The following is a 21,781-nucleotide window of genomic DNA, read 5'->3' on the forward strand; positions in this document are numbered from 1 at the left end:
TCATATGGAACTTAAAGGAAATTAAATCTTTGGCCTTAACTGAATCCCTGTCTTTAGTTTACCCTCAAGAAAGAGAAATGCAAAATTGTTGTCCTTCCCTCACACTTCATGACATTTTGTAGTTGTTATCAGAACATAGTGACCACAATTGGCTATTTGACAGTGTAAACTTTATTGGAGTGCAAGTTTCATGAGAACAAGCATAAAACTTACCCCTTGTCATTGATGTATCCTGAGACTATAGCCCAATGGCTGGCATAAGGCAGGTGTCCCCAAAATGTTTAATGAAATTATTTGCTAATGTCAGGAGGAAGGAGGTATCAGGATATTTTTGGAATCTTCCCGAATCCTCCCATAAATATAGATGGTGCAGCTTGGTAGATAACAAAACTAAAACCCAGGGACAAGGTTTAAAGCAAAACTCAGGACAGATTTTTATTATTATTTCTCACAGCTCTGGAGGCTGGAAGTCTAGGATCAGAGTGCCAGGATCTGGGGTTCTGGGTAACAGACTGCCAGCTTTTCATTGTATCCTCACATGCCAGAGGAAAACTGGACAGAAAGGGAACTCCCCGGTGACTCTTATAAGGGCACAGATCCCATTCATGAGAACTCATCCTCATGACTTCTTGGATCTTAATTGCCTCCTAGTATCATCTGCATGACGAAGGGTAGGGTTTCAATATACAGGTTTTGGGGGGATATGAATATTCAGTCCATAATATCCTACCGATAATCATGGAGTAGTGCCCATTGCTGTTAGCATGACAGAAGGGCCAAACACAAACGTGCAGCTCCTGGTGAAACAGCACAGTGCCACTTACAGTCCTGCCAAAGGGATCACACCTGAGTCTGATTAAGCCTCTGCATCCAGCTGCCTATTTGTAGCTGAACAAAGGAATGTTGAAATTCATCATGAATTTGCAATCATCGAAATCCAGAATGTGGGCTACTGCTGATTAAATGGCCTGGTTCTTGTAAAAAATGAAAAGCCAGAAAAGGAAAAAGGAGCTAGAGGATAAGCCTGTGTAATAAAGAGCAATTCAAAAGACATCAGTTTTTAAGATGAGACGTGTCAAAGGAAGCTCACTTGAGTAAAACCCTCAAGAAGTGCAGAGGCAATTACTGCATATTAGTGTTGGGGGTACAGGGCTCTGATGGGGATGGGGAGCATGTTAAAGGCTTTGGATAGGAGTGGAAAATTTATAATTTACGAAGTTACGTATTTGCTTTCTGTGGTTTTCTGTACCTCGTGTTTTTGATTTTACACTAAAAAGTAAAAAAAAAAAACGATTTCATAGGAGTTTGGACAAATAGATGACAAAGTCTAGAAAGGTCTAGTGATGTGTAATACATGATGCAGAAGCATTCCACATCATTCACTGATGACCCTGGTTATGTGTGTGTGTATACACACACACTTCTGCACTGATTATGGATGACTGCTTTAGATTCTGGCTGTTGTCTGCAGCCTAACTTCCTCAGTAAATTTCATATCCTCTTGGCTTAGACAAAGGACTGAAAAATCAGTTGAGCTGGCAAATTAATTCCTCTGATGCCATGTTTTAGTGATACTTTTCACTAGCAGAAAGTTTACCAAGCAGCTGCTATGGACTGGGGCCCTGGCCCAGGTATTTAAAACAGAAAAAGGGGATTGGAATGGTTTCTGCACCCCGAGGGCGTAAAGTACAGTTGCAAAGTGAGATTTTTTTTTTTCCCCACATTTCATACAAGTTAAATTGCCTTGATATGATCCCTGATTCTCAACATGGAACCTCTTGACTTCCATGAACTTCAAAGAAAATACTGAGGATAAAGGTCCTCAGATTTATTTTAACCTAAGAAGTCAAAAGGCAGAATGAATTTGTGCCCTGATCACGCTGAACAAATCTTCAGTTGACAGTCAAATCATATCTCTCTCTGTCTCCTTTTCAGTTTCATTTTTTTGTCTTTTGCTTTTGAATGATGCTAGATAGTTCAAGGTGTGATGCCTGTTATTTCTCATTAAGAAGTATTATCGTTTTGCAATACAAATATTGAGTCATTATGTTGTACACCTGACACTAATATAATGCTGTATGTTGATATATCTTAATTTAAAAAGTTAAAGAGAATATTTCTTTGTGGTAAGAAGAGTGTAGGGGTGAATTAACTTTATTCAGCAACTAATCATACATTTCGTAATATTCTGGGTTGGCTCTCTGTCTACATCTGCATTTTCACAGTAAGCCTCTCAAGTAGTTATAATCACTCCCACTTTGCAGGTGTCAAAACAGAAGTTCCAATGATTGGTTTTTGCCTGAGGACATTCCCAAAATTAGGTGGTGGAGCTGGAGCCTCAGCCAAAGCTTCTGCCTCCAGTTCCCATGTTTGTCCTTCCAAACAGATCACTAAGGGGCCAATTCGATTCTAGCATCCTTGTCTTGTGTTTATACCAGAGGTTGAACACCTTTTAAAATTCCAGATCCTATTAAAATGCTAAAGGAAATGGAACTCTCTTTTTTTTCCCCCTTCTCGTCAGCTTTTTCTCTAGGGAAGGGATGAGGATTTAATAAACTAACACTTTTCCTTTGAGTTGGTTTCTTTCACTTTAATTTCCTTTCATCTCTGAGCTTTACACTTAGGAGTGATGGAGATTAACTCAACAGTAATTTCCAGAAACCACCATCCATCTATGGCAGTCTTCTATTTGACTATTAAACCCTATGAAATTAAATCTATCAGGGCAAGTACAACGAAAGATGGAAATTAGAGGAGGTGAATATAAGGAAATGGTTCGAAAGAACAGCTGGTTCGGCAAGTCATCCTTTTCCACTGTTTGATTTCCCTCAGTGCAAAAACTTAGCTGTGATCAATGTCTCTCTGTTCATCTCGCACCCTGCTGGAGAGTGGACAGGGTTAAACTATATATGGAGAGAACTTTTGCCTTTACTTGATGCTAAGGACAAATAAACAATCAGCTATGCAAATGCCACAAGCAGGGAACTGTCAGCTACACATGTACTGAAGACTCAAGTATTTACAGCAGCAGGCATCAGCGTGCTAATTGGACATTGTTTGGGAACACTTGAATTTGGGGATAATTTCAATCCTCCCTTTTCTGAAACCCCTTACTCTATTAAATAATCTTTATTCATTTTCTCCAGCCAGAAGAATCTAAGCTATCAAGCAGAATAGGAGGTAGGGGCGAAAGAAATGAGAAGAAAGATATTCTCCAACTCACCCCATGGCCGATCGCATATTTTAGATAGACTTCCTGTACACATGGACTTGTGTGCATTTTTCCTCAGTGCATCTAAAACTGAAATTCCCCATTCACCCACTTCTTAAGGTTCTGAATTGTTCTGAATTAATATCAGAAACAGAATGGCTGCATTTCCATTCTAACTCTCCCCACTTTCATCCAATTCCTCTCTCTGCTTCCTTCCTGTCAGCTTAGTCGATGAGTAAGGTACTAACTTCATGACTTAAAACAAGTTTATCCTTAGGAAATTCTGGTCTGGATGGGTTTTTTTCCTCTGAAATGAAGTGAATTTGACTTGAGAGAAAGCTTTTTGAAAATAAATGTAAAAGAACTTAGTAATGTAAAACTAGAAACGCCCAGGTTAAAATGAGCCAGTGAGAGCACCTTTCTGTTAAGAACTGTGTCTGCCGGTGTGGCTGTGGTTTTCTGGGGGGCTCCAAGGGCTCCTGCCCTCTCCTCTTGCTGCAAGTATTACAAAAACCTACAAGGATCAGCCCATTGTGTGGTCAGAAAGTTTGCTCATGAGCTGTGCTCTCTCAGTGGGAACTTGTGAATTCTCAAAGGACTCTAATCCAGAATCTAAATGCTTCAGGTATTCCTAGGTAATTGTTAAAAGTAAAAGCAAATTCTAACTCGGAAAGAAATACATTTATAGTTCTGAATGGAAAAGTTAATTTACCCTTTGAGAAAACTCAAATGAGGGTTCCTGGGTGGCTCAGCTGGTTAAGCGTCCAACTCTTAGTTTTGGCTCAGGTTATGATCTCATGGATCCCGAGGTTGAGCCCTGCACTGAACTCTGCGCTCAGCGGGGAGTTTGCTCGAAAATTCTATCTCTCTGCCTCTCCCTGTACTCACACACTTGTGTACAGTCTCCCTCTCTCACTCTCAAATAAATAAATATTTAAAAAAGAAAAAAAAACTGCCTCTAAAGTAGTCACTGAGAGTAGGTTCTCGGCCAGCCTTTGGAGAAAACAACAGGAGAACTTCACTTTGATTCACTTTACACCTAATAATTTTACATGATATTCAAATATATGGTAATATATATCAGTATAGATGCACCAGGGTAGTCAACTCTAAGAAGTCTTGCCAGCCAGGAAGTCTAGACTGGCTTTACATGTCATTCATGCCCAATGAAAGGCACGGGAAAAGTCTCAGAATCAATAGGAACATTTCTGTGTGAGCATTAGTGAAGTATAGTTATAAAAATTCAGCATTAGGAGGATGAACAGAGCATCCAGTATTAGAGTTTAGAGAGTGATGGAGATGGTGAATAGCTAATTAGGACTTATGAGTCAGCAAAAGGACCAAATGACCAAAATACTCATTTTAATTAGTAAATGAAATATGCTTCATTCATACGATGGAATCCACAGTCATCAAAAAAAAAAAAAAAAACACTAATAAGGGATAGTATTCCCATGACACAGAGAGGGAGACAAATTTGCAGACAAGGATATCATTTCATAGATGATTTTGAATTATAGAAACTGTAGAACAGGATGATCTCAGTCCTGTGTGTTTGTGTGTGTGTGTGTGTGTGTGTGTGTGTGTGTGAGGTTTTGTTGTGCACACTCAAGGAAATATAAAATCACTCTTCTGGAAAGACAAATCCTCAGAGCTAATGACCATGGGTGAGCATGTTGACAATTAGTTGTCATGAGTGACTTCAAGTACTAGGACAGTCTTTCTAATGTAATCTGGGATTTTTGATTCATATAAAATGGGGAGAATTTCAAATTATGAGGGAGTGTAATCTCTTTATCCTAGAATTTAGAAGATTTCGGGACTGTATGTGAGCTACACACGTGTTTGAAATAAATCAGTGTGTTAGCTGTACTTCTGTCTTCTGCTTCACTCTTTGGTGGACCAATGACTAATGGAACAGTGATGATAAAATAATCATGATTGTAGGAAACGTTTAAAAAAGTCAGAGATGTTGGTCATTATGACACATCTAAAGATAAAGGCAAATAATATACTGGCCCAGATAATCCATTAGCTGTGTCATTCGAATTATCCATGTGGACTACAACACCAAGGTTGTTTCTAGGAATTGTTAGGAGTTACAAAGATGACCGTAGTTCTCGACACAGTACCATGTGTCACCGTCAGCAACATTAACTGCAGGAGTCCATTCAAAAACATGCCATGAAAATTCTTTTGCTTCCTTAATTCCTGAGTCATACTCAGCAAAGCAAATGATTGTGTGTGAAGTTCTTATATGGAGAACCGTTGTATTTTTGTCGGTGAATATCTGACTAATTGCAGATGCACTTACTTCAGTGGCTGTTGTTGAGAAAAGATAGATTCAGCCTGAGAGCACTGATAGAAATCTTCCAAAAATCTATTCCAGAAATGGAAAATGGTGCCCTCCGTTAAGGAGTTCCACCAGCCTACCTCTCTGACTTAGGATGACACCACCTTCTTCTGTTGCTCTGTTTTTTCCTAGAATGCAGTCCCAACAGTACGTGCAGCAGCGTCGAAAATTTGCAGCTGCCTTCCTGGCATTCATTTTCATCTTGGCAGCTGTGGACACTGCTGAAGCGGGAAAGAAAGAGAAGCCAGGTAAGCTGTAGGGTTATGAAGGCAAGACTGCTCATGGATTAATGTCTATCTGATCCAACTACCTGATTTTTGTCTTCCCTCCCTCCCTCCCTCCTTCCTCCCATCCTTTCTTCCTTCTTTCCATGTATTTAGAGGAAGCTAAGTGACACCCCTGACACCCCCCCACCATCCATCATAAGCCCTAAGATATGATGACAATTAACATAATGATCATATCAGTAGCTACCACGTACAAAACACTGACGGGCCGTCAGGTGTCTTACTTTAGGTTGCCTCTCTTCCTCAGAAAGAGTCCTGCAAGGAATTTTTGTTTTATCTTACATTAACAAAGGAGGAAACTGAAGCTCAGAGCAATACAGCATCTTTCCTGTGTCACTCCCAGTGTCATAAATAGTAGGCTGTGGAGCTGGGAGTCTGTGTATGTCTGTGATCCACCACATTTAGCTTATGCGATTCCATTTCCAAGACAGAGAAAAGAACATTGACTTGCAATGAGATGCTAATCTGACAACCGTGACTTCCAATAGACTGTTTCCTTATTTTTCATGTTTCACTGTTTTTGAACATCTTCTACAGAGGCGTGTGCTCCTAAAAGGAGATGTCATTAAATCCCTGGTACAGCCCCTCGCACCTAGAGTTACATTAGTATTGGTTCTATCTCCTTCAGCTTTCCTTCTCCCTTCTCTTGATTCGTCATTTGGTTAACACTCATCAAAGTGCTCCTGTTGACTGGACAGGGAAGATGCAGGCAAAAAGCACAGACTCCTCAGTTAAGGTGCCCTGGAATGAACTTTGTTATAGGAATGAGAGTTTTCCAGAGGTTGACTGTTTTTCCGTTCTTCTTTCCAGAAAAAAAAGTGAAGAAGTCTGACTGTGGAGAATGGCAGTGGAGTGTGTGTGTGCCCACCAGTGGGGATTGTGGCCTGGGCACTCGGGAGGGCACCCGGACTGGAGCTGAGTGTAAGCAAACCATGAAGACCCAGAGATGTAAGATCCCCTGCAACTGGAAAAAGCAATTTGGAGGTAAGCCCCACCCCTATTATCCTATTGATTTAATCTTCCACTCTGAGCTAATGTTTGCATTTTTCCACCAATTATCTTTTTCAAATTGACTACCACTTATTTTAAGTAAGTTGATTTTATCAGGTTGCAAATAGCCAGATATCTTGCCTTACCCCAGGGTTTCTCCACTTTGGTGCTACCATCCTTTTGGGCTGTGTATTTTTTTGTTGTTGTTGTAGAGGGCATTGTAGGATATTATTCTGTGCATTGTAGGATATTTACCAGCATCTCTGGCTTCTAATTCACTAGTTTCCTATAGCACTCCTCACTTCCACCAACTGTGACTGCTAAAAATGTCTCCAGATATTGCCAGATGACCGCTGAGGTCAAAACAGTCCCAGATTGAGAACCACTCTTGTACCAATCAGGACATGAAATATACCCCTATTTTTTTTTTTTTTTGAAATATACCCTTGATCCCTCCTAAGTGTGCATTGATCTATTTTCTCTCCTCTCTCTCCCTCTAGTTCTCATTCCTTTTTCCTTCCTTGCCCCCTCTCTTATTCTTCTTCTCCAGTCCTCTTTCTGTGACTTTCAGGCCCCCTCTCTCTTTCGATCTTTCTGCACCATCCACACTGGTTAATAGAGTTACATATCAAATCCAGCAGGCCTGCTTATCGTCACTTCCCATAGACTCTTCTCTCCCTGACTATTGTCATTCCTCTGCAGGCCTCATCTGCCTATTTGGGAAGGAATCCTTTTCAACACTTCCAACTTTTAAACCCACTATTGAACACTCAGATTACTTCTTTATTCCACATTCCAGACCTTGTCTTTCTTGGCCATGGTGGTCCACATTGCCCCAAATATTCTTATTCTCTGCAGAAATGTATTCTGACCTATAATCCAGTAAAGAAAAACAATGAATATACATGCTGTATCTATCTTTTTCATCCTCTATAATCTTTAAGGTACTTTTTATGAATGGTGATAAGTTTTATAAGGGCATGGTGAAATTCAGACACAATAGTCTTAAATTATATATGGGTTCCCCTACAGATCCACCTATAGATCCCCTACAGATCCACCTACAGATCCACACTTTTTAGAAGTGTGTCTTAGAGAATGTATACCTAGAATATGTAAGGAACTCTCAAAACTAAGAATACAATTAGAAAGTGGGTAAAAGACATATCTATTTTACCATAGATGAAATATAGGTGGCAAATAAATGCCTGAAAAGATGTTGAATATCTTTTCCTCATTAGGGAAATGGAAATGAAAACCAGTGAGATGTCACTATATACCACATTCCTATCAAAAGGACTCAAGTTACAAATAACACTAAATGCTAGACAGGAGATAAAGAAACTAGAGCACTCATACCTTTTTGATGGAAATGTAAAATGGTACAGTCACATTAAAAAGGGATATGACAAAAAATAAAAATACAAAGAAAAATAAAAAGGGATATGACAGGTTTTTTTTTTATGTAAGAATAAACATCTGTTTACCATACAACACAGTGGTTTCACTCTTGGCCATTTATCCTAGAGAAATGAAAACTTAACATTCCTCTAAAAATCTGCACACAAATCGCGGATAGCAGCTTTACTTGTAACAGCCAAGAGCTGGAAACAACCCAGCTATCGTTCACCTGGTGAATGGTTAAGCAACCCGTGCTATATGCCTACTATGTATACTACTCAGTAAAAAAAGAGGAACTGATTGTTGAAACACAAAAGCTGGATGGACCTCCAGTAAATGTTTCACTGCTGAGTGAAAAAATGCTGATCTCAAAAGGTTACATACTGTATGATTCCATTTATATAACATTCTTAAAATGACAAAAATTATGGAGATGGAGAGGAGATGAGTGATTGCCAGGACTTGAGATGGAAAGGGAGAAAGGTGCCAAAGCTAAGCCTGTGACAGGAATAACCCAGAGGACTCTCATGTTGGAGCTCTTTTGCACTTTAATGGTATTGGTGTTTGCTCGTATCTATAGAAGTGACACCTCACACAGAACTAAACACACACATTCATGGGTACACACAACTGAGTGTCTGTGAAATTGGCAGAACATGAATAACCCCTGAGGAATGTGTCCCTCTGCATTTCCGGGTTGTGTCCATGGACTCTGGTTATGCAAGATAATCACAACTGGGGAGGAAATAGGGTGAAGGATATAGGGATCTCTCCATATTATTTCTTTCAACTACATGTGACTCTACAATGATCCCACTGCAAAAAGTTAAAAAGTGTCTATCTAGAGGAACTCAAAGATTTCTCTTTCATCCTACCTTGTCTTTAGCGGAGTGCAAATACCAGTTCCAGGCCTGGGGAGAATGTGACCTGAATACGGCCTTGAAGACCAGAACCGGAAGTCTGAAGCGAGCCCTCCACAATGCCGACTGCCAGAAGACAGTCACCATCTCCAAGCCTTGTGGCAAACTGACTAAGCCCAAACCTCAAGGTAGGTTCCTGTCATCGTAGCATGCTTTCTTTATGCATATGTTAATGGGTCATGCTGGATCTTCAGATGTGGAGACTCAAATATTCTAGAGGGAAATCTTAGGTGAATTACCTCAAGAAAGGGATTGAAAAAGCCCCGTATGTTGAGCATCACACCAGTGCTTTTCAGCAGGCAATTGATGAGTTCAAATTAGAATCCTCTGCACAGATGGGGAGTGGGGGTGGGGATTGGAATAATCTCCTCGCACAAATAAACAACTTAGCAGAACACGCCAGTTGTTGAATGGTGACTGTATATTCCAAGTCCTAAATCGAGACTGCATCCTGACAAGTATGATGAACACATTTATGAAGATCATGAGGCAGAAAATCTAAAATCAGGTCTCTTCTAGATTATCCAGCATATATAGTTTGCATGAAGTCAGCCACATGATTTTACATTTCTCCTGTATTTCTTACAATTCTTTCAGTTTTACCAAGTCCCTTTATCATAGAATTTTAAAATTATGTAGGGCTGTCTTTCTAGTCATTCCCAGAAAGTTACACTCTGCTCTCATGCCAGAGAAGGGGAACCAAAACAAATATCATGGCTATGGTCTCACAGAAACAGAATCTCAGCTGAGGGCAGACAAGGGGGGATTGCAGTCTTGTTTCATGGGTGTCAGGGGCTGAATGGTGTCCCCCCACCCTGCACCAGCTTAAAGTGAAATGAGTCATATGAGTGGGTCCCTGTCCAATCTGTCTGGCATATAAAGAAAGATTAGGACACAGACACATGCAGAGGAAGATTGTATGAAGACACAGCAAGAAGATGGCCATCTACAAGCCAAGCAGACACACCTCAGAATAAAGCAACCCTGCTGACTGTTGATCTTAGACTTCTCACCTCTGGAACTCTGAGAAGAATTTCTATTGTTGAAGCCACCCATGCAAATGAATACAGTGGGTCTCTGGGAACTCTAAGATACCTCCCTGTTTTTTGCTCATATTTGAGCTTGAAAATGGACCCGAAAATTCTTACTGGCCAGATTAAATATAAGGGGAAACTCAGAAAAATGAACATGAAGTCCATAATAAATGAAAATGGGGATAAAATACCTCCAAAAATCAGGAGGATTGGCTGGCCTGCTGCTGATAGTCAGAAAGGACTCATTTCACAGACCTAGCTCTTTAGCCTCTGATAGAGTTGTCCATGGATATGGTTACCTTCAACTGCCTGGTGGCCAGATGCAGGCTAGAGTTGCAGATGGCACATCTAGGATTCAAGCTGCCCTTTGCAGATCATGGAAATCTGCTGGTTGCAGTGTGTATTTGGAAGGCATGATGTGAGGCTGGGGTCAGTACATGAGTGTGTGTGCACCAGCTTTACGAGTATTACTTGCCCTGGAGACAACTACACGGATCTAATTAAAATTAGTGGCCGTATCTATCCAATGAGACTTCTCCAAAACTGGAGGAGATATAATTCTTCTCAGAGATATACAGTGTCCAAATTACTTTGTAGCCAGCCAGAGAACCAAAATGTTCAGCATAAATAGAGCATGGGAAAGAAAAGGGATTAAAGAAGTCTCCATGTTCTACCATAGTGGTTCTCACCCTGGCCTGCACATTAGAATTTCCTACCTAAAACTGCCAGTTGTCCAGGCGTAACCCAGACCAGCTATCTCAGCCTCAGTAGCCTTGAGAATTAAGAAGTCCCATGAAAGATTTCAGTATCAGCCAGAAACAAGAATTACTGAGTTTGAAACTCATAGAGATCACACACACTCACATGTGCGTATACGCATGCATGCCCATGCATGTGTGCACACACGTGTACACAATCTACTCTGTTCCTTCCTGTGGGGGAGAGAGACTGCAGTCTAATGGATGAGTAGGGAAAAATGAGAGAAGGATTAGGTGGTGGGTGGTGGTAGGACTGGGTGGATATGGAAAATGTTGAAAAGTCTGGAATAGATAGGACAGTGTGGGGACATGATTCAGGAAGACCCTTCGGGTTATTTGGCAAAGACAGTATGTGAGGATTTCTTTTGAACTGGACTGGCAGATAGTTTTCCATTTTCTCATTTGGTAATATATAATGAAGGTTATAAGTCTGGCTCATGCTTTCACCTTGAAAAATGGGGGGTAAAATATTTTAAGTGGGTAAACAGTCTGTAATTTCAAATATCAAAAATTAAGGTATATACAATTAATTGAAAATGGGATTAGCCTGAGCGAGTTCTATATTTCACAGCACTAGGTAAAGCCTAACACTGATGTGCAAAGAGGACTCCTAAATGGAAGAAGACACTTTCTGGAGCATGGTTTCTTATTATTTTTGTAAGTTTTAATTCAAGTGTAGTCAACATTCAGTCTTGTATTAGTTTCAGGAGTACAGTATAGTGATTTAGCAATTCCGTACACTCCTTAGTGCCCGTCATGACAAGTGTACTCTTAATCCCCATCATCTATTTCCCCCCATCCTCCCTCATCTCTCCTCTGGTAAACATGTTTGTTTTCTTTAGTCAAGAGTCTGTTTCTTGGTTCACCTCCTTTTTTTCTTTCTTTTTTTTTTTTATTATTTATTTACGATAGTCACAGAGAGGGGGAGAGAGAGAGAGAGAGAGGCAGAGACACAGGCAGAGGGAGAAGCAGGCTCCATGCACCAGGAGCCCGACGTGGGATTCGATCCCGGGTCTCCAGGATTGCGCCCTGAGCCAAAGGCAGGCGCCAAACCGCTGCACCACCCAGGGATCCCCGCCTCCTTTTTTTCTTTGTTTTGTTTCTTAAATTCCAAACTTGAATGAAATCAGATGGTATTTGTCTTTCTCTGACTTATCTTGCTTAGCATTGTACTCTCTAGCTCCATGCACATCATTGCAAATGGCAAGAGTTCATTCCTTTTTATGGCTGAATGGTATTCCATTGTGTATATATACCACATCTCCATCCATCCATCAGTCAAAGGACACTTGGGCTGCTTCCGTAATTTGGCTATTGTAAAGGAGGCTGCAGTAAGCATAGGGGCATGTATATCCTTTTTAATTAGTGTTTTTGTATTCTTTGGGGAATACCCAGTAGCGCCATTACTGGGTTTTAGGATAGTTGCATTTTTAACTTTTTGAGAAACGTCCATACTGCTTGCCACAGTGGCTGCACCAGTTTGCCTTCCTACCAACAGTGCGTGAGGGTTCCCTTTTCTCCACATCCTCACCAACACTTGTTCCTTGCATTTTCTATTTTAGCCTTTCTGATGTGTTGTATCTGAGTTGATATCTCATTGTGGTTTTTATTTGCATTTCTTGATGTTGAGTGACATTGCTCATCTTTTCATGTACCCGTTGGCCATCTGGATGTCTTCTTTGGAGAAGTGTCTGCTTATGTCTTCTGCCCATTTTTTAATGGATTATTTGTTTCTTTGGTGTTGTGTTGCTTAAGTTATTTATAGATTTTGGATTCTAACTCTTTATTGGATATGTCATTTGCAGATATCTTCTGCCATTCAGCAAGTTGTTTTAGTTTCATTGATTACCTTGCTGTGCAAAAGCTTTTAATCTTGATGGAGTCCCAATGGTTTATTTTTGCTTTGTTTCCCTTTCCTCAGGAGACCTATCTAGAAAAATGTTGCTAAGACTGATGTCAGAGAAATTACTGCCTGTGCTCTCTCAAACATTATTTCTAAAACTGTTCTGGAAGACATCTATCAGAGTATAAGTTTCAGGAGGGCGGGGACCTGACCTGTTCTGTTCTCTACTGTGTCACTTTTGCTTAGAATAAGGCATAGCACATTGCAGGTGCTGAATAAATATGTGTATAAAAGGTAAATGCTCAAAGAAAAGTTCCACACATTACATTTACCAAAGACTGGTGGAAGCTGCAGTAAAAAAAGTCATTTAAATAATATTTTTATAAAGCAATAAAATTATATATTATTTTTTCCTTTTTGAAAAGAACAACTCAACAGGGCTTCCTGCTATTTTAACTGAGGAAAGAAGGGGGTAAGGAACTGACTATTTTGAATCAGGCACTGTGATAGGCACTCCTCACTTCAGTTTCAAATCAACTCTGTGCACTACATTGTATTTATCTTACTTTATATTTGACAAAGCACGGGCCCAGAGAGGGTAGGCAACTTGCCTAACACTTCACAGCTTGTAAGGGGTGATTCAAATTCAAAGTCAGGTTGACACCACTGCCTTTTCAGTTGCACCAAGCTGCCTCTGGGCATTATAAGCTCATGACACTTTGGCCATGTTAGATAAATCTTGATGTCTAGCATCATTAAATAGAGCTCCTGGAGACCTTCATCTGAGGTATCCCTGATGGAACAGATGAGGACGAGAACATCAGTGAATCTTCTAAATCCATCCTGTTGTGTAGGAGCAGAATCAGTTTCAGGTTTTCTTCTCTTTTAGCACCATTTTCTGGCTTTTTAATGGAGTCTCTGAGCTCATGGCCAGAAAGTATCCTTCCTCCCCTCATCATTATCCTTCTCATCAAACACATCACCAGGTCCTGTTCTTTTGTCTGCCTTTTTGGGGTCTTTTTTTTTTTCTAAAACTTTTTGGTTTGATTTCTGTCCTCTTTTGTTTTGGAAAAAAATAGTGGCTTAATATGCAAACTGCATGACCTGCAGTGTGGGAAACACGGTCTTTAAATTTTGGAATGGAACATAAAGACATCAGTAAGGCTGAGCCTACTCAGCAATTAAATTGAGAAGAGACTGGAGAATATCATTGTGATATGATTCCCAATAAGGCCACAAGTTTAAAAGACTTGCTTGGGGGAAGAGAGGGCACTTAATATCCGGAGTTGGCACCTGAACTCTGGGAAATTGCTAACAATCCCACTTGGTTTAGTTAAAAATAGCCTTAAAATTCACCACACTCCTGTCTATTGAATAGAAGTGGTTCTTCCTGTTGCTATGTCAATATTGTACAAATGCCACACTCTAGCCTTGGTACAATTTCAGTGATACTAGATATCAAATTGGAAACTCTTATCTAGAGATTCTCCTGTGTTGAAACCCCACTTAATCCAAGAAGAGGCTTTAGTCATCTTCTCTATTATATACCCAGAGGAAGAGCGAATATTGATAGTCTTATGTAGACATAAGAATTGAAAGGTGGGTAACCAGAATATAGCTTTCCTGGGAATGGGGACAGGATTGCTCTGGGGAGGTCATTGATTCAAAGATTGTAACCAGAATTTGCTTAATTGCAGCCAGAATCTACCAGGGATCAACTGGCGAGCAATTGTGTTGGACACTGGAGATTTTACTTTCTTAGGAAAAGAGACTGAGAGTATTAATTACAATCACTAATTAAGAAAATCCTGTACCTGTCAGGGTTTCTAGTTGCAGCAAGGTCTACTCTAGCTAGTTAAGCAAAAAGGGGGTTATTTGAGGGTATTATATAGCTCACAGAATCTCCAGAAAGGCCAGAGGATTGGATCCAGCAGTATTGCAGCAGAAGGCAACAGATCCAAGAGAAATGTCTAATCATGCCAAACATGACTGATGGAGCAGAAAGCCTCCTGCTAAAATTACCCACAGTTCAGCACATATGCTAAGAATTGAACACTGGAGATTCTGCTATACCTGTCCCCTCAAAACCAGATTCGTTGGCCTCCTTTCTTGCCAAAATACCCAATTTCCCCAAATTTGCCCCCCCCCCTTTTTTCTGGTTGCTGACTTCTGCCTCTAAGACTCAAAGTGTGCTTGCTTGATGGAAACGAGATCACATGTAAAATCTTGCTGCAAGGGACTCTGAGGCATGTGTCTTTAACCTTCAAAACTCTCCCTCTGAATAGGAGAAGAACAGCTGAAAGGTGCTTGAATTGGTATTTAGTGAGCAATTGGCCAGGGAGTGGGCAGGAAGGGTGGAATGTATTGAAGTATCTCACCGGACCTAACGCTTACTCCTTTTGTGTAGATGAGGCATAGATGACATTTCTTGGAGAGGAAGCTGCTGAGAGAAATCTCAGATAGGGACAGTTACTCCAGCGTAGAGTGAGTTAGGGCTCTCCTTTTTGGAACTGCCAGTAGTTTTTCTGTCAAGTCATTAACGATCTTTTCAGCTTGAAAAAAACCAAAAACATGGGGATAATTGAGCTGTGGACCAATGAAGAAAGTGGGAACCAAGTTCAGTCTGCGCTGATAGCACTGCCTAAGCCATCAGAGCACAGTTATTCCAGAGGGCAAAGAAGTGGCGTCTAAGCCACAGTGTCTCCCAGGGGTCCCCTTGGAGGATGGGCTCACTGTGGAATTAGAAGATGGCCCACCTGTGGGAGAGCCGTGGCCCTACTGGCAGTCCCATCTGTGCAAGCAGGTGCAGTGCGAGGGAGCAGGCTTCTTTCTTCTTTCCAGTTATCACTGGAGGGAAGCATCTAAGTGGAGGCTGAGTCAGGGCTTATGCAGGAGGCCTTCGTACGAGCTGAGATTTTCCTAGGGACCACAGGAGATGTGGCCTGAGTGATTGTCTTAGAACATTCTAGAATCTTAAGTTATTGTTGAAATGGAAATTTTTAGTTGTTACTATTTAAACAAGATACATAAATAAGGGGGTATTGTGGAGCTTTTCTTGTACTGACAGGCGAGCATTTGTGACAGTTTCCACATTTGCCTGTGGAAGGGTATTCTAGGGCAGGAGGAGGCGGGAGCACATGAATGCATGTCTGTGCTACAGGTGGGCCAGGGAACAATGTGAATCCCTCCTGCTGCCCTGTCCACCAGTTCATGCTCTGCACTCGCCAGATCCTTGCTATGCTTCCCTCGCTCAGGAGGACCCCAATTCCTTTTATTTCTTCCCAGCTATTTCTAAAAGTTTTGCCATCTTGCTGTTCTTTTTTCTGGACAGTTGCCTAGCCCTCTCTTAGGTTTGACAATTCATCTTTAAAGATCAAAAGAATGGCAACTGTTTCAGTGCAAGACTCAGCTGTGTGTGCTGGACACAGCACTTGGCAGCTGGTTATAAATGAGAAAGGGGGTCAGTAAAGTGATATTCCCAGCATTCTAAGGTCTCTCCTGCTCAATAGATTTTTTTGTTGTTGTCACTTCTTTTAAAGATAAAAGAAGTTCCCGACATTTCTTTCTGGAGTCTGGGCTCTGATACACCTTAGCAATGAGCATGGTGCCATTATGCAGATGAGTTTTCCTAGGCTGAGAGACTCGACTGTGTCAAGAGAGGTGGAGGGGAGCTTGGGATGGGCTCACTTCTCCCTGAAGGCCCAGCAGGGTTGGTGGTTGCTGCCCTTGCGTCTGACCGGAAAGAGAAGCCTGGGGAACCCTGCGGGAATTTTTTTCTTCTTGATCAGAGAAAAACATTCTCATTCAGTTTGGTCTTGAGGTTTGATTTCTTTTTTATTCTGCTGTGGACATGCCTTTGAACATTTATATTTTATTTCCCATTCATGATACTGTAGTTGAAATGAGAAGATCTAGTTCTGCCCCTTTCTTATTAGAATTACCTTTTTTTTCTTCTATGAAGTCTACAGTGAATACCTCATTATTGCAAAGATGAAGTGAATATGTAAAAATGCTTGAAAATTGTGCAGTATTTACAAACTATTTCCTTCCTTCCAAATGAAAAGCTTGAGGTGGGTGTTTCCCTGTTTAGGTTTTTGTCATTTACTATAAAAATTTGTTTAAAATATCATGTATTTATAAAAAAAAATATATCATGTATTTAAGTTTAGTAGAAATCATGCTACCTTTTTAGGCAAAAGAACCATGGTGATTATAACAGTAGTAATTATAATTAATATTTCCTGAGAGACTTGTATGTTTTGAGTGTATTTTAGTATATTGAGTATACACTGCATCACTGAATAATCACAGAAACTCTGTGAAATAGTTACTATCATCATTCCTCATTTTACAGATGGGGACATGGAGTCAGAGAAAGTTGTATAGCTAATACAGGCATCTCAGTTTCTTATCTAAGAAAGGATGAATTTCAGACCCAGTCCTAAAATCCCACTTTTATCATGGCTTTCCATCAGCAACAGAATCAGATCCTTGCTCCTTCACAGGACATCTTGCTCAGGCATCATCTTCTTGGCTGACCCTTGCCCATGTGCTCTGCTCCAGCCATCCCACGCCCCCAAACTGGATGGCTAAATGGGCCATGAGTTCTTATACATCCACTTCTCTGCACCCTGTGGTTCTAGAAACAGGGAATCTGTTTTTTTTTCTATATATCATATATCTCATTCCGTAAAATCTAGTTTGTTCATTTGGCAAATAGTTATTAAGTGGGATTAAACTACTGATCTATATGGACCCATAATGCAGTAGGAAAGCAGAAGGATAAATCCCAATGTACTGCAGAGAGTGACAGATGCTATGAAAGAGAGAAGCATATGGTCCTCTGGTACTGTTTCCAATTTATTCATTTATTTATAAAATCTATGAAGAGCCTGCAGTGGAGCAAGCAATATGTCAGGTGCTAGTGATGCTGAGCAAGTTTCCTCCCTCTTACTGTTATGTTCTAGTGAGGGTAGTGGGTAGATAATGGGACAAAAACAAAAACTAAAAGAATAACTATGTATTGGAGTAAGTGGTTTTAAAAACTAAAGAGCCAAGTGTTAGACTGGCGGGGTTGGGGAGGGGAGGGCAGTTAAGTTAGATAGAGAAACCAGGGAAAGCTTCTTGGAGAGGAAGTTCTGAACTTGGTCTTGAATACAGAGCACAGGAGCTAGCCATACTAGTTTCTAAATGACATAAGGACAAGCTCAAAGTCCCTGAGGCCAAAATGAGATGGTTTTGTTCAAAGACTAGCAAAGAGATCAGTGCTGGAACTTGCAAGATTTCCCTTCCCAAGCGTTAGGTTGCTGCCTTTCTGCAGGACGGGCTCTTCTGATAAGACATTCATTCATTCTGCTGTTGTGAGTGCATCTTTGCCTCTCAACCCTGACCTGCTTGAGGGCAGGAGCCACATCTCATTCACCACTGCCAGTGACTACATCTCCTAGTCCCTAGTTCATGAGAGGAATTCAATGAATAGTACTGATTTGAATGAATGAGTCAATCACTCAATCAATGAGTCAATGAAGCATCCAACCGGATGTCCTGGTCTGGCTCACAAGGCCACATCATTCATTCAGTGGCTGCAAATGTACAGAGAAATCACCGTTGAGGCACAGTTTGCTGGGAAGAAGAGTCATCTGGGTGTTTCACTCCCATCCTTATTAAAAGGATCTTTAGTCCTCATTGTGGGGACAGATGTGAGAACTAGGAACTATAAATATTTGTAGGGTTTACCTCACACTGTGTGTCTAGCTTCATCTCCCTTGGTAAATTCCAAGCTCAGGGGCTCATTAGCTGTGCACACATGAAACAGCTATGTAATAATTAGTATGAAGGAAGGCTGCATAATAGAACAGTGTTCACCCAAATCAGTTACGAGTCGAGGGATCTTCTTTCTTTCCCTCCTGCAGCTTTTGCATTTCTCCCTTCTGACTTCTGGATGGAGAATTTCTGCTTTGTGTTTTAAGTTGTAGCTCTTGTCATCAGCATTTTTGAGCAACATAAAAGTAGTATTTGTGATGTGACTGGCATCACACTAGGTTGTTCATGTGCATGGTCTCATTCAGTCCTCAAGGAGCTCCAAGGAGTTGTTCCCATTTAACAAACAAGTCACTAAGGTTACAGTTTGCAGAACATCACTCAGCCAGAGAGGGGTCAGGTTTGAACTTGAGCGCAGGACAGTCCTTTTCCAGAGTTCTTTCTAATATCCCAACGCTTCCCAAACTGAGTGTTACCTATGGCATCTCTCTGGATATTCTGAAAGAAATTAAGAATTCTAGTTGTATCTCATTTTTTTTAAAGATTTTATTTATTCATTCATGAGAGACAGAGAGAGAGGCAGAGACATAGGCAGAGGGAGAAGCAGGCTCCCCCACAGGGAACCTGATGCTGGACTCGATCCCAGGACCCTGGGATAATGACCTGAGCCAAAGGCAGCCACCCAGGTGCCCTGGATTGTGTTTCTACTGTAATCCTAAAACATTACTATAAGCACGTTTGAAGGTCATTGATGATTGAGACGTGTCAGATAATTTTTGGCTCAAGCCCTCTTTGCGTAATAAGCTCACTGAAGCAAATAATAACTTTTAGGGCTGCATTTCTCAAGCTGGGATCCTGCAGAGTAAGACAAAGCAGTGCATCATAGCCTGTTAACCTGTGGCCTGCCAGGCCAGACCCTGAGCTGGATCCAGGACTGCTGCCTTGCTGCTGTGAGAGTCATAGCCACTCTGGTGCTTCGCAAGGATCTGAGGCTCCGCTGTCCTGGTAACCAGTGGAGACACTTCGCACACTCTCAGTGACTCCAGCCAGCTTTGCACTGATGCAAAGCCTCTGGGAACCCGCAGGGAAATCAAAGCAGGCTGGTTGTTGCTCAGCACAGAGGCAGGGAAAAGGGTGGGGGGAGGCTTTTTCTAGAGGGGTAAACAATATTTATAGAAGAACTCATCAGAAATGCAAAGAACAGAAAGCAGGTAAAAATTTTCCTGGTGTCCTACTGCCTGGGCACATAGGGGACAAGACCTGGAGCTGTTGACTATGGGTTCACATATTCATTTGCCCTTGTAAGTCTTTCAGATATTATTTTCATTAATAGAAAAGTGTATTTTCAAATCTTCACCCAGACACAGGAAAAGCAATAAATTAAGCTGCTGTGAAGGCTTCTCTCTAAAGAGAGAGAAGTCTGGAGGCACCTCTTCAAGTCTAACCTTTGATGCTGCTGCTGTAGAGAGAGGGTGGAGTGAGTGGGGGTGAGAGGAGGTGGGTGGAGGGGAAATCTGGAAGACATGCATGCAGATGGGTGAACTGCCGACTGCAGGGAGCAGCTTGTGAAACTAGTGAGGGACATTAAATCCTATACTGCATACTACCAAAGTCACAGGCTTACATGGTGTGTATTTAAAATTCTGGAGGACACATTTAAGACACCATGAACTCACATGTATTTTGCACTTATTAATGAGGGTGCTCTGAAAGCTATGCAAAAATGAAAGTGTGAAATCTAATTCCCTGATGTATGGGTTTGCTTGCACCCTTAGGTAACAAAGAACCTAAGCTCGTGTAGCTTCAACAACAGAAATCTGTCTTCTCACAGTTCTGCAGACTAGAAGTTTGAGATCAAGATTGCTGTAGGGTTGATTCCTTCCGAAGGTCTTGAGAGAAGGATCTGTTTTGACCTCCCTTTTTGGCTGATAGATGGCTGTCTCGTCCCTGTGTCTTCACATAGTCTTCCCTCCGTGCCTTTCTGTGCTCAAATTCCATCTTCTGTGGACACTAGTCGTATTGGATTAGGGGCGCATCCTGATTTTAACTTAATGACTTCTATGAAGACCCTCTCCAAGTATGTTCACATTCTGAGATGTGAGGGTCAGGAATTCAATATGAATTTTTGAGGGGAACATAATTCAGCCCATAACAACTGATTCATAACAAATGCTACCATCACTTGGAACAAAAAAAAATCCATTGGGGAAGCAAATAAGACATGATGTATGGAGCTGTACCTACTGAAATTTTAAATATCCTGGACTTCACATTTTTTCCCCTTTGACATAAATCAAAATTTGATTTTCCAGTAGCACCAGTCATATTATGTTAAACATCAGGTATGATAAGAGAAAATAATGATGTGCTAAGTGGGAGCTATTTATTATTGATTATAATAACATACTTCATTTCTGGCTTAGGCTACCAATAAGATTTGATAATAAGGTTTTCTACATGGGCCCTCATTCTTGCAGAGACATCACACCTTTCCTGTTTTGGGGTGGAAGAAGTCAGTGGATTTGTGTTGGGAAGGTCACTGTGAAGAAGTGTAAGGTCCTCAGAGTGGTGGTTCAGATTGAGGAAGGGGCAGATGCTTTTGCTGAACATGGGAAACCAAACATTAATCTCCCCTCCATGGTTGTGTGTGTGTGTGTGTGTGTGTGTGCGCGCGCAAGTATGCATACCTGCATGTGTATCATTCTACCTAACTCCATAGAGTTCTTCAGAATAACTTTGGAAGATCTAAGAATGAAATTAGGGCCACCACTACCAGCAGGTGTGACAATATACAGGGCCTGTGATACTTCTGCCATGGGCTGGGGAAGCCACTAGGTAGCTCAGTTGCTTCCTTTAAAGGAAGGGGAATGGAGAGATGGGAGGGAAAAGAGGCTGAAAAGGCTATAGAGAGTCATTCTTGGATGAAGGGAGAGGGGTTTTTGGTTTTTTCCAAAGCAACTCTACCACTACTGGGTAGGTTGCTTTGGGAAGTAACTTGACATTTTTAGTGACCTTTATTAAGCTTCCTCCGTGAGGTTGATGAAATAAATTCCCTCATCTCTTCGACTCCACATTCAGTTAAATCTATATTATTCACCAGCGTTTTCATAGTTGAACTTTCTGTTTTACCACCTCTCAGAGTAAAAGGGAGCAGGACAGAGGTTCCTTGTATGGTCCAGACATGTTTAGCTTGTGCCTAGACAGATGCATACTATCTTTTATCT

The 21,781-nt window shown here is 41.1% G+C and overlaps 1 protein-coding gene across 3 annotated transcripts in view; it reads left to right on the plus strand.

Annotated features, from left to right (window-relative positions):
• PTN (pleiotrophin) overlaps positions 1-21,781 on the plus strand; it is a 100,927-nt gene that overhangs the window by 71,408 nt on the left and 7,738 nt on the right. For all 3 annotated transcript variants that reach the window (XM_072762959.1, XM_072762961.1, XM_072762960.1), the window contains exons 2-4: positions 5,697-5,812; positions 6,662-6,835; positions 9,129-9,290. In XM_072762959.1, coding sequence (XP_072619060.1) covers positions 5,698-5,812; positions 6,662-6,835; positions 9,129-9,290 — 451 coding nt within the window. In that variant the 5' untranslated portion in view covers position 5,697. The remainder of the gene's footprint in view (positions 1-5,696; positions 5,813-6,661; positions 6,836-9,128; positions 9,291-21,781) is intronic.

The sequence above is a fragment of the Vulpes vulpes genome, chromosome 7, assembly GCF_048418805.1.
Source record: "Vulpes vulpes isolate BD-2025 chromosome 7, VulVul3, whole genome shotgun sequence".
NCBI classification, from domain to species: Eukaryota; Metazoa; Chordata; class Mammalia; order Carnivora; family Canidae; genus Vulpes; species Vulpes vulpes.